Here is a 23,756-nt window from a genome sequence, read left to right as displayed (position 1 = left end):
TGATCTCCTGAGGGGGGCAATGTGGACCCCATCCCTGCCAACTGCCCACTCTCAGAGTCACATTTGGCAGCAGCATCCATACCAAACTAGACCTACAGGGTTTGGGGCACTATCACCCGAAGAGCTGTAAACAGCAGACAGAACTACAGTTGCATGCACAGTTTTTTAAGCAAGCAAAATTGCTATCCCTGTCCCAGCAGAACTACTGATGTTTGCCACTAGATTCCTTTTTGGGTGTATGCATGTCGATGAAGTAGCATAGTGAGACCACCATCAAACAGCTCTTGCCATAGTTAATGGACATTATCACACGTGAGGAATTTCTCTTAATTTTGAATGAAAAGAAAGTGGGGCCAGAACACATTTACGTGAATTCGCTAGTTCAGCGAATTTATGTGAATGCGAATTGCGCTTGAACTGGCTTCCCATTGCCCAAAAATAGCTTGCCATTGCCTGAAATTGGATGTGATCACCTCTCACGCAGTAAGATGAAACTCCATGATTGCGCTCGGACTGACTTCCCATTGCCCAAATTTACGTGTGGTTGTCTATCACACAATAACGTTAAACCCCATGATTGCATTTAGGTTGCCATTGGATTATACTTCCAATTTCCCTTGTCTGATAATGTCCAAAATCTCCTTTTCTGTTATCTCAACCCACTGGTTTGAATCCTGTCTTCTGGAACAGCAGCAAAGAACAAGCTCGCTCCGTCTCTCACCTGACACTCCTTCAGATGTTTCAAGATGACTGCCATGTTACCTCCCCATCTTTTCCCCTCTAGACTAAACGTGTTCAGCTCTCTCAACCATCTCTCCTAAGGTTTGTTTTATAGATCTCTTACTATCTATGTCACCCTCCTCTGGACATAATCTAGCTTGTCAATGTCCTTCTTAAACTCTGGTACCCAGAAACGGACACAAGATTCCAGGTGAGACCTATCCAAAGCAATTTAACTATTGTTTGTGAAGTAACATTTCAATTGGCTGTTCTGCAATCTAAATACTGCAAATTAGAAATAAATATCACTGGGGCTTATGGAGGTTACAAGGCACAGGCTTGGTTGTAGTCATGCTTCAAAAATGTAAATCTGAGATTTTCCTAGTGGTTTGTAGGGAAGCAAATTGTCACAATTTTCACTGTCACGAGTAAAAATGATTTTTAAAAAAATCCTCCTTGCTGCAAGAAAGTCTTCAAAAACTGTATTAATTTTCAAACTATTCACAGTTCAGGATTTTGTTTGTGCAAAAAATTACACATGGGTAAATGCAGAAAACTGCATTTTCTGTTAGAAAATGTGTTCTGTCCAGAAAATGTTGGGTTTTCTACATAAAACTTGAAAAACCCACATGTATGATTTTCTTTGTAAAAAAAATACTGCTGTTTTCTGTGCAGAAATTTTTAGTTTTTATAAAAGAAACTTGAACACTCCATGTACATTTCCATGCAGAACAACGCCCACAATTTGAGATTCTGGCCTGTCTAGGACTCCCCTTGTCAGAGTTTCCCAATGTGCACAAACAAAATCCTAAACTGTGAATAGTTTGGAAATTATGCAGTTTTTGATTACTTTTTGGACAAATTTTTAAATAATATATTCTAATATTGTATCCAACCCTAGTAATCCATTTGGTATTTGTCTGTGCTCTATGTTGTCTGCGTTTTATGACATTTGGGTATAACCAGACAGTTAGGCCCCATGACTATAAATATCAGAAAACCATATATTAATCTACTTTTGACTATGAATTCTACCTGTGGGCATGGCTGTAGGGCCTGTCCTTATGTGCCTCTGTAATTCAACATTGCCCGCTTCTTAAGACCACAAGAAATATCTCATTTGATCACACTGGCTCAATCAACTCTATAGCTAGCCAGAGGAAGCTGTGTTTATGGTTTGCTAGTGGACTTCTCTCATGGGCAACTGGTTGGCCACTTCGTGAATGGAATACTGGACCAGATATGCCTCCATTCTGGTCCAAATCAGACTCTTTTTATGTTCTTAAGCTCAGAGAAATTGAAGCCCATGGGTTCTATGTCCCACTCTGTCTGGGCCATTTCTAAAACTTCAGCTCCCAGAATCCCCAGATAATATGGCCAATGGTAAAGGGACATGGGAGTTGTAGTCACAGAAAAGTCTGGAGAATCGAGGATTCATCAACTGTGTGGCTCAAAGTACAGGAGCCAATATCTCCATGGTGCAACTCAACTTCAAAGGTGTTTCAATTACTACCTACTCCCCCCCCCCCCCTTCCAGCACCAAACTAAATATGCTCAGGCATATTGATTTACAATTTAGAGGGTTTTTAGAATTTCTTTTAAAATTTAATTTCATGGATGACTGCATTTTGTTGTTGATTTGCTGGGTGCAGGGTAGGGGCCTCTAATTTTAGGAAAGTAGGAAGTTCCATTACATTGGGTCAGGCCAGTGGCCCAACTAGTCCAGAGTATCAACTCCAATTAGTAGTGATGGCTCTCCAGAGTTTCCAGTGGCCTTCCTGGAGATCTGTGGGATTCATTCCTGATGACTTCCCATCCAAATATGAACCAAACCTGATTTTGTTTCACTTCTGAAATCAGATGTGACTGGTGTGTTCAGCTTACGGTGGTGGTATACAATTTTGACCAGATTTATTCTTTTAAAAGATGAACAAAGGTCTGGAAACCAAGCCTTATGAAGATGACTTAGGGTTTGTTTAGCTTGGAGAAGGCAAGACTCAGTGGTGATACAACAGCCATTACGTATTAAAATATCTGAAGGGATGTCATGCAGAAGATGGAGTGAGCTTCTTTTCTGTTGCTCTGGAGACTAGAACACAAACTAATGGATTCAAATTTCACACAGTTTCTACCCAAATGTTAGGAAGAACTTTTTTTTTTTACTGTAAGAGTAGAATGGATTGTTTTGTGTTGGGAGGAGGGGTGGACTCTTTGAAGAATATCGCACTGGGGATAAAACGTTCCCCAGTGCGTTCTAATGTGCCCACGCGCGGGCACGCATGGAATGTGACGGGAACACGATGGGGCCGAGAACCCTATTTTACTGCACACTGGAATGCTGCCTTTGCTGCCAGGCATTCCAATTGCGTTCCCATTGCATTCCAGGGGCCGCCATTTTTGAGAACTGTTTTAAAGCGTTCTCAGAAATGGCACCCTCTGGAATGCAACGGGAACGCGATTGGAATGCCCGGCGGCAAAAGTGGCATTCCAGTCTGCAGTAAAATGGTGTTCTTGGCCCCATCGCGTTCCCGTCACATTCCGTGCGCGCCCGCACACGGGCACGTTAGAACGCACTGGGGAATGTTTTAACCCCAGTGCGATAAACTTATCTTTGGAGGTCTTTAAATAGAGCACCTTTTAGGAGTGCTTTAATTGTGGATTTCATGCAGTCCCTTCCATCTCTTAAGAGTCTATGATTCTATGTGTACTGCACTAAGATAACTTGAGGATGAAGGCAATTTAGAAATGAAAACACCAACAACTAAGACATCAATTCCCGAAAGTCATCTGTCCTCATAGAATTATAGAGTTGGAGGAGCCCACAAGGGCCATCCAGTTCAACCGCCTGCCATGCAGGAACTCTCAATCAGAATCCCAACAGACAGCCATCCAGCCTCTGTTTGAAGACCTCCAAAGAAGGAGGCACCATGTCATATAAAATAACAGCCTGTTCTTTCTCCCTAGCACACAAAATGTAGCTCCCCTCCCCTCCTTTGCAATCATTTCTCATCTGGAAGCCAGAGCCCTGCCAGCCCCAGTACCTCTGAGGACATCCCCGACTCTAAAGCCTTGCTTCAAGGGACTTCTTAAAGTGTTGTGGTTGATCTGGCAGACAAGTTGTGACTTCACATCCTCTTTTGTGAGCTGTACTTCCACAGTGCTCAAAACCTGATAGGAGATGCTCTCTCCTTCTGGTAGAACAGTGGTCTGCAAGGGTTGGATGGGCCTCCCGTCCTTCCACCAGGTGACTTCGATGTCTCGGGGAGAGAACCGATCCGAAGTGCAGTTGAAAGTCACTGAGGCTCCCGACTCCACTCTGCTGGTGGGCCCTTGGATAGATGGCTGTGAAGGCGTGGCTGCAAGAAGAAGAGAGTAGTGACACATGATGTAGCATTCCCTATTGGGTAGAACCTATCCACCAGTCCCACACCACCTCTCCCAGGGTCTATCCCTCTATCTCACCAAAGGCTCAAGGGTGGCCCACTGTTGGTACTGGTACACCAGCTCCAGGGATTGTGTAGGTCTTCAGAAAGGTGCTGGCACTGGCTTCGAGGACTGCAGAGTTCATGGAAAAGGGAGCGCTGTCCCAGTATTGGAAGCAGGCCCATAGGTTGCCAGTGCTAGATAGTTCTCAGACTTGTAGGTCTCAGGCTCCAGAGTCCCTTATCTGTCAGGGCCATGGGTCTCAGGTACCTCATACAAAGGATTACTGGCTTTCCATTAATTTCTAGGTCTGGTGTTACTCAGCCTCTGAGCCTATGTCTCCATTGCTATAGCAGATTATGTCTGCTCGCCGTTGTGTATGCTGGGCTGCAACCCACATTTAGAAGCTACAACATCTGCTCATGTGGTAACACAATGGCTGGAATAATGTTGGTGTTTTGCAATAGCAAAAGTAATAGCAATAGCAAGTACATTTCTATACAGCTTATCAGTGTACTTAAGCACTCCCTAAGCAGTTTGCAATGTTTAAGCGAATTGCCCCCAACAAGCTGAGTACTGATTTTAGTGACTCACGGAAGGATGCAAGGCTGACTCGACCCTGGAGCCCTGCCAGGGATCAAACTCACAACATTGTGGCTGTGAATGGCTGCAGTACCATCATTTAAACACTGAGCCACCAGAGCTCCCTGTGTAAGCCTTTGCACATGTGTAAGCTTTCCTGCAAAAGCCATTGGCCATTTTTGCCTGATGCACACAAGGTCTGCATTCAGATCAAGACCAGAGAAGCAGAGTTGCACACACAATGTCCTTTCCAAATGCACAGGTGCATTAACTTAAGCATTTAGTTGAACACTGATTGAATATTTGATTGTGCGTCCAGTTGTGCATTCAGCAGTATAGCTGTTTGTGCACTGGCTTGCAAAGGAGGGTTACCATTCAACAAGTGCAGTGTGTACCACAATCAGAAGGTAACTCCACATGCAGAGACTTAAGCTACACAAAAACCAAGGTAGGATCTTGGCTACTGGGTGTCAAACTCTATGTGTCATGGTCTGCAGACCAAGCAAGAACTCATTAGGCTCCGGGCCCAAGGGTGCAATTAATCCCAGAGCTCAGATTAAATTCTAGAGAGCCATCACATCTCCAAGTAAATGAACTGATTTCCACCAATTTCATTAGGAAGCCAGACCAGGTTTTTAGTCGGGGGTGGGGGGGAGGTAGGTGATACAGCAGGATTCTAAAGGCAGTTTTATATCAAGGATAACCATTAAAGAGCTTCCTATGGTGTGAAAAGGGAGCTGGGGAAAAGACTTGAAAAGGGAGAAATTGTCAAAGAGGAGAAAAAACAGAAGGTGTGTTGCACAAAAGATGGGAGAGAAACCAAAGTAGTGGAAATGTCTGAAAATACAGGTCTAGACCCTACGATCAAGTTGTGTAGGATAAATCTATGCATGCTAAGGCACTTTAAAAGTAACAGCTGTGTATTAAAACGGACACCCACACCTGATTTTAGACGCCAATGGTGATATGTAAACATACACAATGCAACGAGTGAACTACTGATACCCGCTCCTATTTCAATGCCTTCTGCAAATTACTGCAAAACAAAAATACAATCCCTGAATACATACACACACACTGTACACATACACTTTTTGCAATCCCGAAAACAATTGTGTTTTTAAACAGCGTTTTTTCTTTGATAAGATTTTTGAGGCTTTTCCTTCTTTTCAGTTCAGGTATTTGATGTAGGGGTATAATAAAGAATAATAAAGGTAATTATATAAAAAGGATAATAATATAATAAAGAATCATAGGATAGTGATATGTTTTAATGTTTTTACAGGTCTGTATTGACTTACTCTTTTTCTTTTCTTTCTTTTTTTAAATTAACTTTCAACACAATTTGAATGTCAGGACTGCATGTAGTGGAAAAGCTTCCACTTACCAACGTTTTGAATGGAAGAATGGACACTCAGTAACAATTTCTTTTAAAATGCCTTGCTGCATGTGGAGTCATGCACTGATTATGGCACACAACCCTTGCGTTGAATGGCTGCATTGTATAATTATACCACATGTGCCACTCCACTTCCATAACCTTTAATTTAATGTGGATGCTGCACATCAGATAAAAATGTCCAGCCACTTCTGCAGGAAATTTAAGCACGCATAAGAAACCAACAGGATCGCATCCATAATAAACTACAAGGCATGGGTGGCTAGCGGTTCCCATCTCAGTTGTCCATAAACAGTCAGTCTGCTCTGAATTTTAATTTGAACTTGAAAAGAACTCTCCAGGATGATGAACTCTGAAACAGGTTCAGCTCCTTTAAAGTTTGGACTAAATTGATCAGACAATCCACCACAACTACCCAACAGGCTGGGAAGCCACTAGCTATCACCTCTCCGAGGTCATCTCTCTTATATAATTTGTTGTTGTTAGCTCCCTTCAAGTTGACCTCGATTCATGGCAACCCTGTGGATGAGACATCTCTAAGTCCCACTATCCTCCACTGCTCTGCTTAGGTCTTGCAGATTCAGGCTCCTGGCCTCCCTGATTGAGTCTATCCATCTGGCATGAGGTCTTCCTCTCTTTCTGCTGCCTTCTACCTTTCCCAGCATTATTTTCTTTTCCAATGGTTCATGCCTTCTCATGATGGAGCCAAAGTACGACAGCCTCAACTTATACAGACCGGCCTGAAAGGCTGGCCTGTGGGCGGAGTTGGGGTGTTGCATCAGATGACACATGCCCTGACTCCGTCCACAGGGCACCATGATGCCACACGCCGCTCCACAAGGTGTGAGGCATCATGACACTCCTCCAGCGCTGCATCCAAACAACACAGTGCCAAAAAAGCACCATATAGCTGTGCTGCTGCAGGTATGGTGCCCTTTTGAGGGAATAAAAAGGAGCCACTTTTTGTGCCCTTGAAAGGCCAAACTGGGGCCGTGGCCTGAGGTTGCCATGGCCTCAATCTGGCTAGGAAAGGGGCGGCTGTCTGTCAAGCCCCTTAATCGTCTTCGCTTCCAGGAAGAGTCCAGGTTTGATCTGTTCAAGGTCCTATTTCTTTGTCTTTTTGTAGCAACCCCCATTCTGAAATGCTTAGTAGCAACAACTCCCTTATTGCAACAGCTCCACTTGCTGCTACTCCATTTCTGGGCACAATTCATAGTGCTGGTTATGAGCTGTAAGATTCTATATGGCTCAAGTCCAGGTTATATGAAAGACTGTATTCTCCCATATGAGTCTCCCGGTGTTTTACTATTTTCTGTAGGCAGAGGAAGACCTTTTTATTTCAGCAGGTCTTCGATGACCGATAGCTGGGTCAGGAAGGACAAGGCTTTTAGAATATGCTATACTCTTCTTTTGTTGCTTTCTTTTTAATTGTCATGTTTTTAAAGCTTTTAATTCTATTTTTGGGCCCTGTACTGGGTGAAAGGCAGGATATAAATTAAACAAAGAAATAAACTAAAACATATAACTTTTGGTTTGTTACCACAAGGTCCAGCCCCCCTCTTTCTTTGTCCTACAAATATTCTTGCTCAGGCACCCCTAATTCAATCTGGCTTGAGTTCAGTATCTCGCTTGACTCCTCAGCATTGCTGGCAGCTGTTGAGCCATTTCATTTCACAGTGTCCCCCAACTTTTGGAATAGGTACAGTATCACCTCCTGCAACCCCTTCAGTTGTTATCTGCTACCACCTTTTATATTGATAGTTCTTGGATGTGTGCATGAGTGAGTGTCTTTGTGTCAATGATGATTTCCCTTGATTTGCAAATAAAACTATTTTGGACTTCCATTCTGGAGTGCTGTTTCTCAGAACCCAGTATACACAGGCTTGATCCCTGCTTTGAGTTCCCCAAGCCTGCTTGGCTGCTGTAATTGAGCTAATAAAATTCCCCTATTAAATACTGACTGTGAGTGCATTTTGGGTAACAGCCATTTTGGGTAACCGGTTGGCATTCTGCTGGGAAATTGTAATCTGATTTATGATCACATAAAGTTGAATTGCGCCATTGTGCAACGTTTGTATTCTTAGGAGGAGAGGAGAGATGAAACTATGTCATCAGAACTACTGTGCAAGTGCAGCTAGCAATGAAGCTATTGTGCAATGGTTTATAATGCATTATGTCTCAATGTGAAATGGTCCCAAGTGCAACATCCACAATGCACAACATATTCCAAAGCACATCTTGCATGGTGCCCTGTTGTGCAGTAGCACAATTCATTAGCATGGCCACATTGATATAGTTTAATCATTAGAAGGTTCTGCAACATACATTGCAAGATCACAATCATGATATGTTTAATTATAGTTTTAAATATTTGTATGATGTTAATTTTAGAGCTGTATCTGTTTTAAACTTTGTAGGCAGACAAATACCCTAAACGCACCAGATCCCAATTGCTGGTTATGACCTCTAAAGTCCTATATGTCTCAGGTCCATGCTATTTTAAGAACCATATCTTCCTACCACAGGAAAGCCTAAATACCTCCAAGGCACCAGATGCTGGCTGATCTTGAAAGCTAAGCATGATCAGTCTGGTTAGTACTTGGGTGGGAGATTGATTAGAAATACTAGGTGCTCTAGGCTATATTTCAGAGGAAGGAAATGGCAAAATCGTCTCCAAGTATTGCTTGCCATTTATTTATTTATTTATTTATTTATTTATTTATTTATTTATTTATTTTCCATGCTGGCTTTCTTCCAGCAAGGGACACAAGGCAGCTCACAGATAAAACTGGTTAAAAACCTAACCATAAAAAAAATTAAAAGAAGAAAACCCTGTCAAATTCATGTGGTCACCATAAGTCCACAGGCTCACTTGAATCTCAGACTGGGATAAAGGATTAATAATAATAATAATAATAATAATAATAATAGAAAGGGAGAGGAGGTTCAAAAATGGTAAGGTAACTAAAAGATACAGAGAACCTCAACAACATTTTCGTACAGTGCAGAAGTAAAGCATTTGGTTGAGTGGGTTTAAAATGCCTGGAAGGAAAGAAATGCAAAACTGAGCCATTCTTTCCCATAACCATAACGGCTGTCTTAACTCAGACGTACAATGCAAAGTTGTGAAAGGAATCGAGACACGGTTAAAGAGTGACATATGCCTAATAAGAATGAGAAACACTGAAATGTCAAAGCCAAGCAATGCCACTTTAATCTATTTCTTCCCCATAAATCAGTTGAGAAATATTGATATTTTATGCGCTTGCCTTTGAAGCTAACATCCGTGCAGATAATATTTTGTGCTGGCGGCAGGGAAAGAGATTGAAAAAGAAATTACATACTTGGATCGAATCAAAGAACGGCTCATGAGATACAGGGATACGCTCTACAACCAGGGAGGTTTTGGATATTGCTGGACTTCATTTCCCAGAAGCCCTGACCATTGGACAAGTTGGTTAGGTCTTCTGCAAGTCACAATCCAAAAACATCTGGAGGTACCCTACTTGAGAAACACTACCTATAGCAGGAAAGGTCTGTGACCTAGAAAGTGATATCTAGGAAACTGGAACGGAAAGTGCCTTGCACACTATTCATGTATGTGGAAACGGTGCACTAGATACATAAAGCAATCCTTTGAGACCATGTGTGAAAAAGACTCAAGTGAAAAGGAGAGCTTGTATACCTAAGCACAACCATACATGGGAGCTCTTTCACATATAAGTATGGGAAGCCATCTTATACTGAACTGGAATATTGGTTCATCTAGCTAAGTATTGCCATATTGCTGTCTGTATTATCTGGGAGCCAATGTGGTATAGTGGTTTGAGTGTTGGACTACAAGTTTAAACAGATCTTGGTTCGGCCATGGAAACCCACTGGGTAACCTTGGGCAAGTCACGATCTCTCAGTGAATGGCAATGGCAAACCTCCGCTGAAGAAACTGTCAAGAAAACCCCATGATAGGGTCACTTTAGGGTAGCCATAGGTCAGAAATGCCTTGAAGGTTCACAGTAACAACAACAACAACAACTACAACAACAATTATAATCTGACCGGCAGAAGGAACAGATGTACATATGTATGTATTTCCTGAAATATTTATATCCTGTCCTGTCTAAGGGTGGCATACAATAAAACCAATTTAGCACAATGAACAACGATAACAATGATTTTAAAAGAATAAGAATATATTAAATCATTGAATGGCTTAAAACCAGTTAATTTAAAATGACGCCAACCGTAGCATATGTGTAAATCGGATAAAATCAGCTAGGCCCCTTTGATCAAAAGCCATGATTCTCTCATGGAAAGAGGATTATTTCCTAACTGTAACCTGGTAATCACTGATATTTTCCCCTGGTCTTCTGCCACCCAAATGCTAACCAGGCTTAAACCTGCTTAGCGTCTAAAATCAGATAAGATCAGGAGGTGTGTTCGAATAATGATCTTTTAACATATGATCGGGTTATCACACACCCTCCTTTTCCCAGATATGTCCTCTTTTGCAGCGCTAATACTTGCATGATTTTTTAAAATGTCCACTTCTGCTTTGCATCTGCCCATTGATGCCAATTCCACATTGCTGTCTCCATCAAGAATTCTGCTAGGAGATGGGACAGAGAGTTGCCCAGTGGAGAGCTCAGACAGAGAGGAAGAGAGGGATGGCAATTCAGGGTTGAGGTAAAGAGAAAGGAGACAGACCCAGAGAAAGAAGATGACCAAGCCAGCTGAGCAAGGCAGGTAAGGAAGCCTCTGGACATGTGTGGATGATGGAACAGGGTGGCTTGGTGAAGAGAGTGATGCAGATGTTGAAAGAGGCAGGGAAAGAGGAAAGGGAAGGTGAAATTATTGTTATTTAAATACAGGTTAGGAATATTGCTAGTAGCAATTATCACAGTTTATATCATGTGTGTGTTGTGCTCTTTAAGTTGTTTCTGATTTCTGGCAACCCTAAGGTGACCCTATAGTGGGGTTTTCTTGGCAAGATTTATTCAGATGAGGTTTGCCATTGTCTTCCCCTGAGGCTGAGAGAGTGTGACTTGCCCAGGGTCACCCAATGGGTTTCATGACTGAGCTGGGAATCAAGCCCTGGTCTCCAGAGTCATAGTTTATATAGTTGTTGGGTGCCTTCCAGTTGTTTCTGATTTATGGCGACCCTAAGGCAAAACTATCATGGGGTTTTCTTCAGAGGAGGGTTGCCATTGCCAGCATCTGAGGCTGAGAGAGTGTGACTTGCCCAAGGTCATCCAGTAGGTTTACATGGATGAGCTGAGATTTGAACCCTGATCTTCAGTGTCCCAGTCCAGTACTTAACCACTACCCCGCACTGGCTCTCCTATATAGAATGGGTATTTAAAGTGAGAGCCATCATAGCGAGTGGTGATTTGAAGTAATCAGTCAGTAAGTGTGTCTTCCTTTTTGCTTTACAAAATATGTAATCCTAAAGTATTGTCGGTGGCTGTGCTACTTCACAGATCTAATTGGATATACAGAAATCAGGGCTGCGATCGGCTAGACTGCCACGGATACATTTGCATCCCAAGTATGTTATATAAGCAGTTGTATTGTTATATTCTACATTTGCAAGCTATGTGCATTTATAAATCAAAAGCATACTGCTTTCTTGTAACTCAGACTTTGGCTGTTTGTGAACCGCAAATGTGGGTATTCAATTAATGAGCAGCTTATGCAATTGGGTTCTTTTAAGCGTGCAGAGTGTAAAGCTACCTTGGAGGCCAAAGAGGGCAGGAATAACTCCATCTGTCATCTCTTTGTTCCTTTGGCATTGCAAGACCAAAGGAGATCATTCACAAATAGCCATAAATTGGGGGAAGGACGTTGTTGCCATGCAGAAGAGACGATGCAATTTGGAGAGCAGGAGAGGGGGTTGGGAAGGCGGTCCTTAATGTTTTCCATATCTGCTACTCCATCCTTTTTTTGCCCCTTAGATCAGGTGTGGGAACATATGGACCTCCACAGGTTTTGGATCTGAACCCTCAGAATCCCTTACCATTAGGTGCTGAGGGTCAAAGTATCTGGAGGGCCAAAGGTTCTAGTTTTCCATTAGCCTCAATTAGGGTTGCCAGGCATCCTCTGAAGGGAAATAGTGTACTTCTCTTGTTCTCTGGGGTGGACAAATCTCAGGTCAAAATGTACAGGAGGATGAGAATGTCCTCTTTTTGTATGGCAAGTGGCTTTAAAGCCTGGGTATCCACTTCCACCCATTCCCAAATGGTGCCAGGTCCTCTCTGGCTCAACATAAAGGTGTTTCTCTGTTTGTTACACTTGTGCAATACTGATGAAATAAAGCATTTTTAAAAACAAGTTTTAAAGTGGTGTCAAAATGCATTATTCTGACAGTGTAGATGTACCCCCAAACTTTCTGGTTCTACAAGCCCAGGTAGCAGTGATATAAGGTATTGCTGCCCATTCAGGACTGTCCTAGGTCCCAGGAATTCAGGACTAATACCCAGGATCCCTTCTGATATCACAAGATATACACCCTGGTGCTGTTACAAGGGGCTCCTTGTGGTGTAACTAAGCATGATACATCCGCAAGCATCAACCAGAATTCCACAGAGCAAGGCACTTAAATTTTTTAAAACACTAAATCTATGTTTTAGGGGGGAAATGTTTATGGATAAGACAGTGCTCTCAGCCCAAGATTCCTCCCCTGAAGGAAAAGAAGGACTTGGACCTAAGGTTTGGGAACTCTCAGTGTAGGAACTGGAACACCCCCCCCCCCTCCCTGAGGGATAGCTGTGGGTCTTTCACAGCCTCAGCAGCCATGTCAGGCCTCAATAAAATCCTCATGTGAAACAGATTAGCCATATGGGAAGTGAGCCTTACCAGGCATGGCAGCAACTGATGCTGGGTGCAGTTTACTCCCTGCTTGGCTGTCAGAAGATGCTCCCACTCCCTGACTCTCGGTTGCCATATTACCTGGTTGCCAAAGGACGCCTCCCCCCCATTATCCTGATACCAATTTTCACAAACAGCTGACCCCAAAGCAGTTCCCATTCACCTCCCAGTTCTAGCCTTTCCCACATCTCTGGTATTGCAACAACCCACTCTTTACAATGTCACAAAGGTTCTCCTTGTGTGACCACAAGGACATGTCCTCACCCCACATCCCTTCTGTCGTCAGATGTTGGTCCTGAAATCTCAAGGAAATTTACACACCGATGGAGGATATTTTGAACTTGAGTTGGATCCTGAGTTATTTTTATTAGGATTTCAAGGCAAATATTTGGAGAAGACTCATGGAAGAATACCATGATATGTGACAACTGTGGCTGGAATGATCTATGCACAAATATGGAAAGATTCACAATTCCTTCACAGGAAAACTAGTTGTTGAAATGACATGATTTAGTAGAGATGGATAAAAAAACTGACTATATTAATACATGGGAAAACTCTGGATAAATTTAAGAACAAGTGGAAGACATTAATTGAATATATAGAAAATAAAGGCGGTTCTATTATGGTTTTAGGTTTTTAGGGGACTGATATACAGAGGAGGGTTTTTGTTTTAAAAATGTTTTGATTTTTTATTAGGTCTTTGATAAGGATTTTTATTTTTTAGTATGACAGATGTAATCAGTTATTTTTTTCAAATAACATATTCATCATTCAACGAACTATAGGGAATTAGATAAGTAATATACGTAAAAGTATCTTAGGTATGCTGGAAGCCTTTGTTTTCTTTTTTTGTTTAGTCTCTATATGCTTTTTTAGTTCACATTAATTTTTAGTTAGTTTTATTTCTCTTTAGATTTGTTTTTTCCTTGTATGTCTTTTAGATATGGAAAATATGAATGTGTTTGTTTGCACAGTCACCCCTTCATATCCACAGATTCTTTATCCATAGATTTAAGCATTCCATGGCTTGAAAATATTTTAAAAAGATATAAATTCTAGAAAGCAAAGCTTGATTTTACTACTTTATATAAGGGGCGCCATTTGACTATACCAGTGTATTTAATGGGACCTGAGCATACATGGATTTCGGTATCCATAGGGGGTCCTGGAACCAAGCCCCAGCGGATACCAAGGGCCCACTGAAAATTGTTTAATAAAAATTATATATATATATATATATATATATATATATATATATATATATTTTTTTAAACAGAGAAATCTCAAGGAAATGGATTTGGCAGCTATAAGCACGCTAAAAACACACACAGAGAAAAGCCACTAAGGAGAAATTGTGCAGGTAGTACAAGTGTTAAACACACCTGCTCTACCATTTTTCCTTTCCATGTTCCACCTTTTGTTTGACAGTTGTATGGCTGACATCCATGTATGCGTACCATTTTTGGTGTGTGTGTGTAGTTGTTTGGAGGGTTGCTCTTGACTGTTTTCTGTTTGCAGTAGAGAAATGAATTCAGGCAATTTCAAGACCACACAGACTCCATTCCAGTCTAGCTTGCGGTGGCTGATGTCAGGGTAATGCTCCCTTTCCAACCCTGTGCTATGTTGGATGGCATAGGTTACTTTGACACATGCATTTTTCCTTACTCATAATAAAATATTTGGGGGGGGGGGAGGAGAGGAAAAAAGCAGCTATTAACTTTCCCCTCCTTCTCATCAGAGCAATCGATTCTTCACTATGCCAAGTCTAAACTGGCAGGGGCAATGTGTATTCCCCAAAGCATTTTTAAAAACAAGTTTTAACCTTTCCAGATTCCCCAGTCTGCCCATGTTTATTTTTCTTTTTTGCTCAAAAGGGGCGAATCGTCTGCCCTTGGCAGCCCTCCAGAGTGGTAAATAGGTTACAGCCCCACAGCACTGTTTACCAATCTCATTTGTCAAACTCCTGCTTTGCATCTGTTTCTTGTTTCATGTTTTTGGAGGGCATTTTTGGCAATCCATGTGGCCTCTGGAGCGTCTCAGGGGAGGAAAATTAGACCCTCTGCTCCAAAGAGATTAACCAGTACGCATTAGCTTAAATGTAAATCTAAAGAGATTAAGCAGCAGTGTACATTGTGTTAAATGTAAACAAATGCCTGTGTAATAATCTTGAGACTTTAAAAAAAAAACAAACCCCAAAAACCAGCCCCCAGTGTTTGCGCTGGAGACTTGAAGGGATGAAGATTTTGAACAGGAGAATGGCTAACTGGGTTAAGAGATAGGAACAACTCCCTTACTGCAACAGCTCTACTACCTGCCAGTCTGTTTACTGGCACAGTTCAAAGCAGTGGTGACTGAGAGCCTTGTCAGACTGGAATGAAACGCTGGCATCAGGGATGAGTGGGGGATGGCATCCGCACAACGCACACCCCAACTCTGCCCCCATGCCAGTGTGACGCTGTGCACCCCACCGCATAGATGATGCAGCACCAAAGGAGCATTGAAAAGCCATGGTGCCGGATGCTATGCTTTTTGCATCTCATTTTTGCACTGTGGAAAGGCCAGATTGGAATCACGGAATGTAGTTGCCACAGCCCCGATCTGGCAAAGGCGGAGGCAGTTGTAGGTCTCCCCTTAGGGGCGGTCTGTTCAACTCCTTATAAAGCCCTACATAGCTCAGGTCCAGGTTATTTGAATGATTGTGTTCTCCCATATGAACCTGATCATGTTTTGAGATCTTCTGGAGAGGCCTTTCCCTCCATTTTACCACTGTCAAAGGTACATCTGGTGGGAACATGGGAGAGGGCCTTCTTGGTGGCTGTTCCCAGCAGGGACATAGCCAAGGGGGGGGGGTTCTTGGGGTACGGACCCCCCCTTCCATTAGAAAAATGAATGGTGTGTGCTGCTGCGCCGCCGCGCCCAAGCCCCATTATAATGGTGGCACTTAGTCTGAACCCCCCCTTCCTAAAATCCTGGCTACGTCCCTGCTCCCAATCTCTGGAATGCCTTTCCCAGAGAGGTTAGATTGGCACCTTGTTGCTATCTTTCTACAAGCAGGTGAAGACCTTTTGGTTTCAGCAGACCTTTGAGGAAAAGATTCTAGAGCAGATCATTAAACAGAGAGTCTGTGAACATCTAGAAGGCAATTCCATAATCACAAAAAGTCATGCCAGACAAATCTAATCTCTTACTTTGATAAAATTACCAGCTTGGTAGATGAAGGGAATGCTGTGGATATAGTATATCTTGATTTCAGTAAGGCCTTTGACAAGGTTTCTCATGACATTCTTGCAAACAAGCTAGTGAAATGTGGGCTAGACAACATAACTGTTACACAAATTTGTAATTGGTTGACCCAAAGGGTGCTCAACAATGGCTCCTTTCCATACTAGTGAGAAGTGACCAGTGGGGTCCCACAGGGCTCTGTCCTGGGGCCAGTGTTATTCAACATCTTTATCAATGACTTGGATGACAGAATTGGGGGCATACTCATCAAATTTGCAGATGACACAAAACTAGGAGGGTAGCTAATATCCCAGAGGACTGGATCAAAATTCAAAATAACCTTAATAGATTAGAAATCTGGGCCAAAGCTAACAAAATGAATTTCAACACAGCTGAATGACACTACGTGTGAAAGGAATCTGGGAGTCCAAGAAGACCACAAGCTGAACATGAATCAACAGTGTGATGCAGCAGCTAACAAGGCCAATGCGATTTTAGGCTGCATCAATAGAAGTATAGTGTCTAGATCAGGGGTGAGTAACCCCTGGCCCATGGGCCACATCCGGCTCGGCGCAACCTTGGGACTGGCCCGAGCCCGGTCCTGCCGGCGATTGCCAAAGGCCCCATGCCGGTGGCAATCGGCAGCAGGACCGGGTCTCTCGCGTGAGGTCTTTGGCCGCTCGTGCGAGAGGCTAAAGGCCCAGTGCCCTTGCGCGGGAGGTCAGAGGCTCGGCCTCTCGCGCGAGCAGCCCTCAGCCAGCGGACAAGCAGGGCCAAGGAGCCTCGCTGCAGCGAGGTCTCCTTGGCCCTGCCTGGCTCCCTCCGCCGGCGGGCGGGTGCCCAGGGCCAAGAAGCCCTGCTGCAGCGAAGTCTCCTTGGCCCTGCCTGGCTCCCTCCGGGCAGGGAAGGAAGGGGGCGGGGGAGGAGGAGGAGGAGGAGGGAGGAGGAGGAAGGCAGAAGAGGAGGAGGAGGAAGGAAGGAAGGAGGAAGAGGAGGGAGGGAGGAAGAGAAGAGGAGGAGGGAGGGAGAGGAGGAGGATGGAGGAAGAAGAGGAGGAGGGAAGAAGGAGAAAGAGGAGGAGGAAGAAGGGGGAGGGAGGAAGGAAGGAGCAGGAGGAGGAAGAGGAGGAGGAAGAGGAAGCAAAAGAGGAGGAGGAATTCCATTCCTTTTGGTGAGTGTGACTTTCCAAAGTGCATTTCTGTGTATTTTCAGTGCATTTAATGCTAAAAGGTCGGCTGTAACAATGATAGTGGTGATGATGATGATGGTGGTGGTGGTGATATTGATATCAGCCAGCTTCTGAGACCCAAATGTCCTCCATTTTGATCATGCCTAACAAACATGCATTTATATTTTTTAAAAAATCATCAAATTTTTCGCATGTCCTCCATTTTTAAAAAATGTGTCCTACCTTTGAAAATGTCCTATATTATTTAATTATTTATTTTTTGGCTTCGGCCCCCCAGTTGTCTGAGGGACAGCAACCCGGCCCCCGGCTCAAAAAGGTTGCCTACCCCTGGTCTAGATCAAGGGAAGTAATAGTGCCACTCTATTTTGCTTTGGTCAGGCCCCACCTGGAATATTGTGTCCAGTTCTGGGCCCCACAATTTAAAAAGGATGTTGAGAAACTGGAGCGTGTCCAATGGAGGGCGACTAAAATGGTGAAAGGTCTGGAAACCATGCGCTATGAAGAATGACTTAGGGAGCTGGGGAAATCCACACAGGATTTCCTCTGCCCCATCTCGGATTCGCCCCTTTTCACTCGCTGCCCCTCACTCCCGGAACCTTCTTTCCCTGCGAGACACAAGGGCCATCACTTCTTTAACCAGCTTCAAAACGGAGTTGAAGACCATCCTGTTCAGAGAAGCTTTCCCTGGCATTGTGTGATTGTCACTTGCTATTTGATGTTCTTTTTGGTTGCCTGTTTTATTGAACCATTTCCTGTATTGCTATGTATTTTATATGTATTATCCTATTATTTCTTAGATTGTACGCCATAGGCAGGTTTACTCTTTTATATTTATTGTTTTTATGTACAGCGCTGTGCAAATCTACAGTGCTATATAAATAATAATAATAATAATAATAATAATAATAATAATGTTTAGCCTGGGGAAGAGAAGGTTAAGAGGTGATATGATAGCCCTGTTTAAATACTTGAAGGGGTGTCACATTGAGGAGGGAGCAAGCTTGTTTTCTGCAGCTCCAGAGACTAGGACCCAGAGCAATGGATGCAAGCTGCAGGAAAAGAGATTCCAGCTCAACATTAGGAAGAATTTCCTGACAGTAAGGGCTGTTCAACTGTGGAACAAACTCCCTCAGAGTGTGATGGAGTCTCCTTCCTTAGAGGACTTTAAGCAGAGGCTGGATGGCCATCTGTCATTGGGGATGCTTTGATTGAGATTTCCTGCATGGCAGAATGGGGTTGGACTGGATGGCCCTTATGGTCTCTTCCAACTCTGTGATTCTATGACTGGTCGCTTAAGAGGAATAGGGCTTGTAAAATGTGCTGAATTTTCTATTCCTTCCTTTTTAATGCTGTGTGGCTTTATCTACATTTAGTTTTTGATATCAAAATTACTTTTCAGCTTTTGCATGCTGTGAATTCTTAAAATGATTATTGTTTTCAATATTGGAAGCCGATTTGAATCTTGAACTGGGAACAAGGTGGCAAATAAATAAATATAATAACAGAACAGTAGAACTTATGTATACATGTGGGATACATTCCCTGACGTACCGTGAATCGCAAAACTGTGGCCAATACTGAACCTTACTGAAATTAATGACTTCTGGTGGACGTTGACCATAGAGTTGTACTGGTGGACCTAGAAATTCCTAGAGAGAACAGCTCTTTAGGCATTTCTAGGTCCTCCAGTGTGACCCTATGGTCACCCTCTGCCAGAAACATACCATACAATCGTGCTGAAGGATTTAAAAATGCCTAGAAAGAAAGTATGTTTCGGGTATGAATAGGTGAAACCTTGACTACCATTCCCAAGGATATGGGGGTTGTATAACAATAGCAATAACAGGTTAGCCCCTGTCCCTTCTCTCTCTGTTACTCAAACATGCAGCTGTTAAGACTGCTATTCATAAAAATGTTGTAATGGGCATTTGCATGCAATATACACTTTACCTCCAAGTTTGGGGGAATTAAAAGAGTAGATTTCCACCTTTGGATCCAAAACAGACTTTAGGTGGTACTTACCAATCACAGAAACCACGGTGCCTTTTCCAGCAGTTTCTTCTGTCTCTGGGCTCCCTGATCTTTGTCTGTATTTCACACAGTAATAGGTTCCTGCATCCTCGGGTCGAACATTTTTGATGGTGATGGAGAAGTCATCGAGGGATCCAGGAACAACCCTTGTCACTCGGGGGGAAGACTCTCCTTTTTGACTATAAACGGCTGGCTGGTTTCTGTCTAGGCCTCTGTGCCACTTGACTCCTCCTGGTAGACCGATCCCACTCAGTGTACAACTCAGTGTGAGCTCCTCTCCTGCTGACACCGACAAGGATTCTGGGCTCTGTATTATCTCCAGCTGCTGACCTCTGACACCTGTAGCAAAAACAGAATATCACAGGTATAAGTTTGCTCTTGAACATACAACTTCTGTCTCAGTGGGTTGGTGAATCTGCTCTGGGTGTCCATCTGAACATTAGAGGAGCTATTCAAGACACTGAACCTACAGCAACAGCAATAGCAATAGATTTCTATACCGCTCATCAGTGTACTTAAGCAGTCTCTAAGCAGTTTACAATGTGTAAGCCAATTGCCTCCAACAAGCTGGGTATTCATTTTACCGACTTACGAAAGGATGGAAGGCTGAGTGGACCTTGGAGTCCTCCTCGAGGACTGAATTAAAACATTGTGGCTGCAGTACCAGCATTTACCCATGCGCCACCAGAGCCCCTATAAATAATAATAATAAATAAAAGCTTTATTTTTAGCCCGCCTTTCCTGGGATCAAGGCGGGTCACAACAGCCAAAAACACAATACAATCAATATACAACAAAATTAAAATACAGAAAATACAAAATCTTACAACAGTTAAAATACAGCTAAAAAGTTTCCCAACTAGCACAAAATTGCAAAAACAATGAGGAGAGAGAAGGGGGCAACATGGAATGTTAGGGGTAAGCCTGCTGGAACAGAAAAGTTTTAAGCCCCTTTTTGAAGTGGTCCAGGGAGGTGGCCGAGCGGAGCTCGTCCGGAAGCGAGTTCCAGAGGATGGGGCCCGAGATAGAAAAGGCCCTCTGAGTGGTGGTAGAATATCTTGCCTCTGGGACACATAACAATTGCTTCCCAGCAGATCTGAGTGTGCGGGGCGGAATGTATGGGGAGAGGCGGTCCTCCAAGTACCCTGGGCCCAAGCCATATAGGGCTTTACAGGTAATAACCAACACCTCCAAACAGGTTCAAAGAGCTTGAGTAGCTCCTTGAAATTTCAGGGTAAAACCAAGAACGGATTCACAAGCCCACTTACATGGGAGCCCATCACCACTGAACTGGATTGAGACAAACATATGCACCATTATGGCAACTCTATTTTATTTTAGTCTTATTCTGCCTGAGTTCCAAGATTAGGAAGCAAGGCAGCTAACATTACATTAAAATACTATATCTAATAAAATGCCATGAAGTATAAACATGAAATTATTATTATTTGTTGTTGTTGTTGTGTGACTTAAAGTCATTTCTGATTTATGGCCCCCCTAAGAAGAACCTATCATAGGGTTTTCTTGGCAAGTGTCTTCAGAGGGTGTTTGCTTTGCCATCCTCTGAGGCCGGGAGAGTATGACTTGGCCAAGGTCAACCCGTGGGTTTACATGGCAGAGCTGGGATTCGAACCCTGGTCTCCAGAGTCATTGTCCAATGCTCAAACCACCACACCACACTGGATCTCTTAATTAAAATGGTCATTAAAATGCTTTGAAAAATCTCTTAACAACGACTTGAAAACATTAAATGTTCAGCCTGCACATTCAGACCCAGTTAGTTAGTAAAGGCATAAATTCTTTCTAGGATATTTTTAAAAAAGAAAACATTAATAAGAACATTTTTAAAAAATCCACTTTCAGTTGCTTCAAGACAAAAGCAATTCTGTGCAGAATCTGTCATGAGCAGCGCTCCCCATATGGCAAAGTTAATCTGCTTCTAACATTCTAACACAGCTAAAGAAAAAGAAGAAAACAAGACTGGCTTGGAAAACTAACAACCAATGCCACCCCACAAGAGTCAGGAAATAATAAGTAATGAGTAAGAACGTCTGTTTGTGTGCGTGTCTGGAATCCTGCACTGGGATACATATGAATGGCACGTAGCTACACATTTCCCCCCAACTCAATTCCAAGTGATGCAGCTCCTGCAACGCAGTTATTTCTGTGTTGTTGGAGGTTGGGGGAGAGAATCAGCAGAGCTATTTTTCTGTGTACTGCAACAGGCAGCAGCAAAGATCTCCAGGAATCCTGGGAGTGGGGATCCCTGCATATGATGTTCTTGCAATGTGTCCAGCTATCTCCTGATGTCCCTGCTCTGCAACAACATGGAAGTGGTTGTAGTACAGGGTCTGCATCACTTGACAGATGGATTTAGATGGTGGTGATGGATTATTGCATGACTGCTAAAGAATTCCAACCACTGCAATGACCAAAAAGGTGAGTTGCAATAGTGTAAGTGAAAGTCAGGCATGACATAGTGGTTTGAGTGTTGGACTATGACTCTGGAGACCAGGATTTAATTTCCCCTTGGCCATGAAACCCACTGGGTGATCATGGGCAAGTTATATGCTATGTACTGTATATGTATTATCCTACTTGAGAGTATGTATTTTCCCTGGAAGAAGATTAACCATTCATTATGAAGCCAAGCCCTCCCTCCAGTCCATCTGTCTTGGTCCAGGCCTTGGAGGTAGAGAGGAACTGCTGGACCTCTTACCCTTTCCCTCCACCACTCCCTTCTCCTTCTGTGTCATGTCTTTTTAGATTGTAAGCCTGAGGGCAGGAAATCGTCTAGTTAAAAAGATTGTATGTACAGCACTGTGTAAATTTACAGCGCTTCATAAATAAAGGTTAATAATAATAATAATAATAATAATAATAATAATAATAATAATAACCTCAGGGGAAGGCAATGGCAAACCTCCTCTGAACTAATCTTGCCAAGAAAATCCCATGATAGGATCATGCTTAGGGTTGCCATAAGTTGGAAACTATTTGAAGGCCCACAACAAAAAGCAACAAAGTCTAACTTTGTTGTTCCATGACAATCGTGCTAGGTTAATAATGGAAGCATACCAATTTGGTATCATTTCTTATCATGTTTTCCCCCACAATAGTACTTTGGCAATCCATGACTGCATGATCTGGTCTCCACAATGCCAAACACCACTTTCTAGGGGGATGGAAGTACACAATCAATGGCAGCTGCCAACTGCTTCCCAAAACAGTTCCCTGATTCCCTCATTCCTCCTGTGGCGATGGTTGAGGATCAACAGAGGGATATCAGGGTTTTTAGTTTTTAATTGTTGTTTTTATGCTTTGATATTGTGTTTTTAATATGTTATACTGTTTAATACTGTCTTAAGCGGGGGAGGGATAATGTGTTTTTAATTGTTATACTTTATATTTTACTGTTGTCAACCGCCCGGATTGGTTTGCCATAGGGCGGTATACAAATAAATATTATTATTATTATTATTATTATTATTATTATTAAAACTGGCTGGTTTGTGAATGTGCACACAGCAGCTGGCTTTGGGGTGTGGCTGGTGGCCACAATCACCCCTCTACCCCCTTCCCAAAGCATGAGGATGCTATGTGCATATTCACATAGCAGCCCTGCACAAGCCATCATGGCTGCCAACCACCTCCTGAAGGTGGCTGCTGTGCAAATGTGCACACAGCAGCTGGCTTTAGGAAGGTGTTGGTGGCCATGATCTCTGCAAGGAGGAGAGGGAGAGGAGGAGAATCATGCTCAGTCATACCAAGTGACTGCTGACAAGCGGAACTGCAGCAGAATGAACCTATCGTACAAAGGCAGTAATGTAATAGCAGTGAGATTGTGAGCCTATTGACAGGTTTTTGCCATCAATGAAAAGGTGAACAACAGTAATGAATGGAATGCAAGGCAGCAGCAGGATGGACGTGATATTGTGTGATAAGTACAGCAGGGCCTTGTGATTCACGGATTTCAGCATCTGTGGGTGTCAAACTCCCTCTGTCCCCAATGGTGGCATGTGCACGTGGGTGTGCCACCATTAGAGACAGCCCCCGTTGTCTCCAGTGGTAGCGCATGGCCACCGCCACACTGCCATTAGGCACAATGGGACTTCACCTAAAGTCCCATTGTTTCCAATTGCAGTGTGGCCGCATGCACATGGCGCCATTGGGGACAATGAGACTTGAGCATCCATGGATTTTGGTATCTGGGGGGGGGGGGGCAGGGAATGTTCAGACCGAATCCCTCTGGATACCAAAGTCCCACTGTACTAGCCAAATAGACTTTTATCCTGTTAAAATCCCACTTGTATTGCCTCATGT

The 23,756-nt window shown here is 43.1% G+C and overlaps 1 protein-coding gene across 3 annotated transcripts in view; it reads right to left on the bottom strand.

Annotated features, from left to right (window-relative positions):
- The window catches only part of LOC149315491 (tyrosine-protein phosphatase non-receptor type substrate 1-like), a 197,761-nt gene that overhangs the window by 21,376 nt on the left and 152,629 nt on the right, over positions 1-23,756 (bottom strand). For all 3 annotated transcript variants that reach the window (XM_089513521.1, XM_089513520.1, XM_089513519.1), the window contains exons 3-4: positions 19,425-19,772; positions 3,762-4,076 (exon numbers count right to left, since the gene is read on the bottom strand). In XM_089513521.1, coding sequence (XP_089369647.1) covers positions 3,762-4,076; positions 19,425-19,772 — 663 coding nt within the window. The remainder of the gene's footprint in view (positions 1-3,761; positions 4,077-19,424; positions 19,773-23,756) is intronic.

Source organism: Sceloporus occidentalis, unplaced genomic scaffold, assembly GCF_023333645.1.
Source record: "Sceloporus occidentalis isolate IW3139 unplaced genomic scaffold, rSceOcc1.0.p SCAF_3, whole genome shotgun sequence".
Classification (NCBI taxonomy): domain Eukaryota; kingdom Metazoa; phylum Chordata; class Lepidosauria; order Squamata; family Phrynosomatidae; genus Sceloporus; species Sceloporus occidentalis.
The sequence above is the reverse complement of the archived record's forward strand: the minus strand, read 5'-3'. Positions and strand labels throughout refer to the sequence as shown.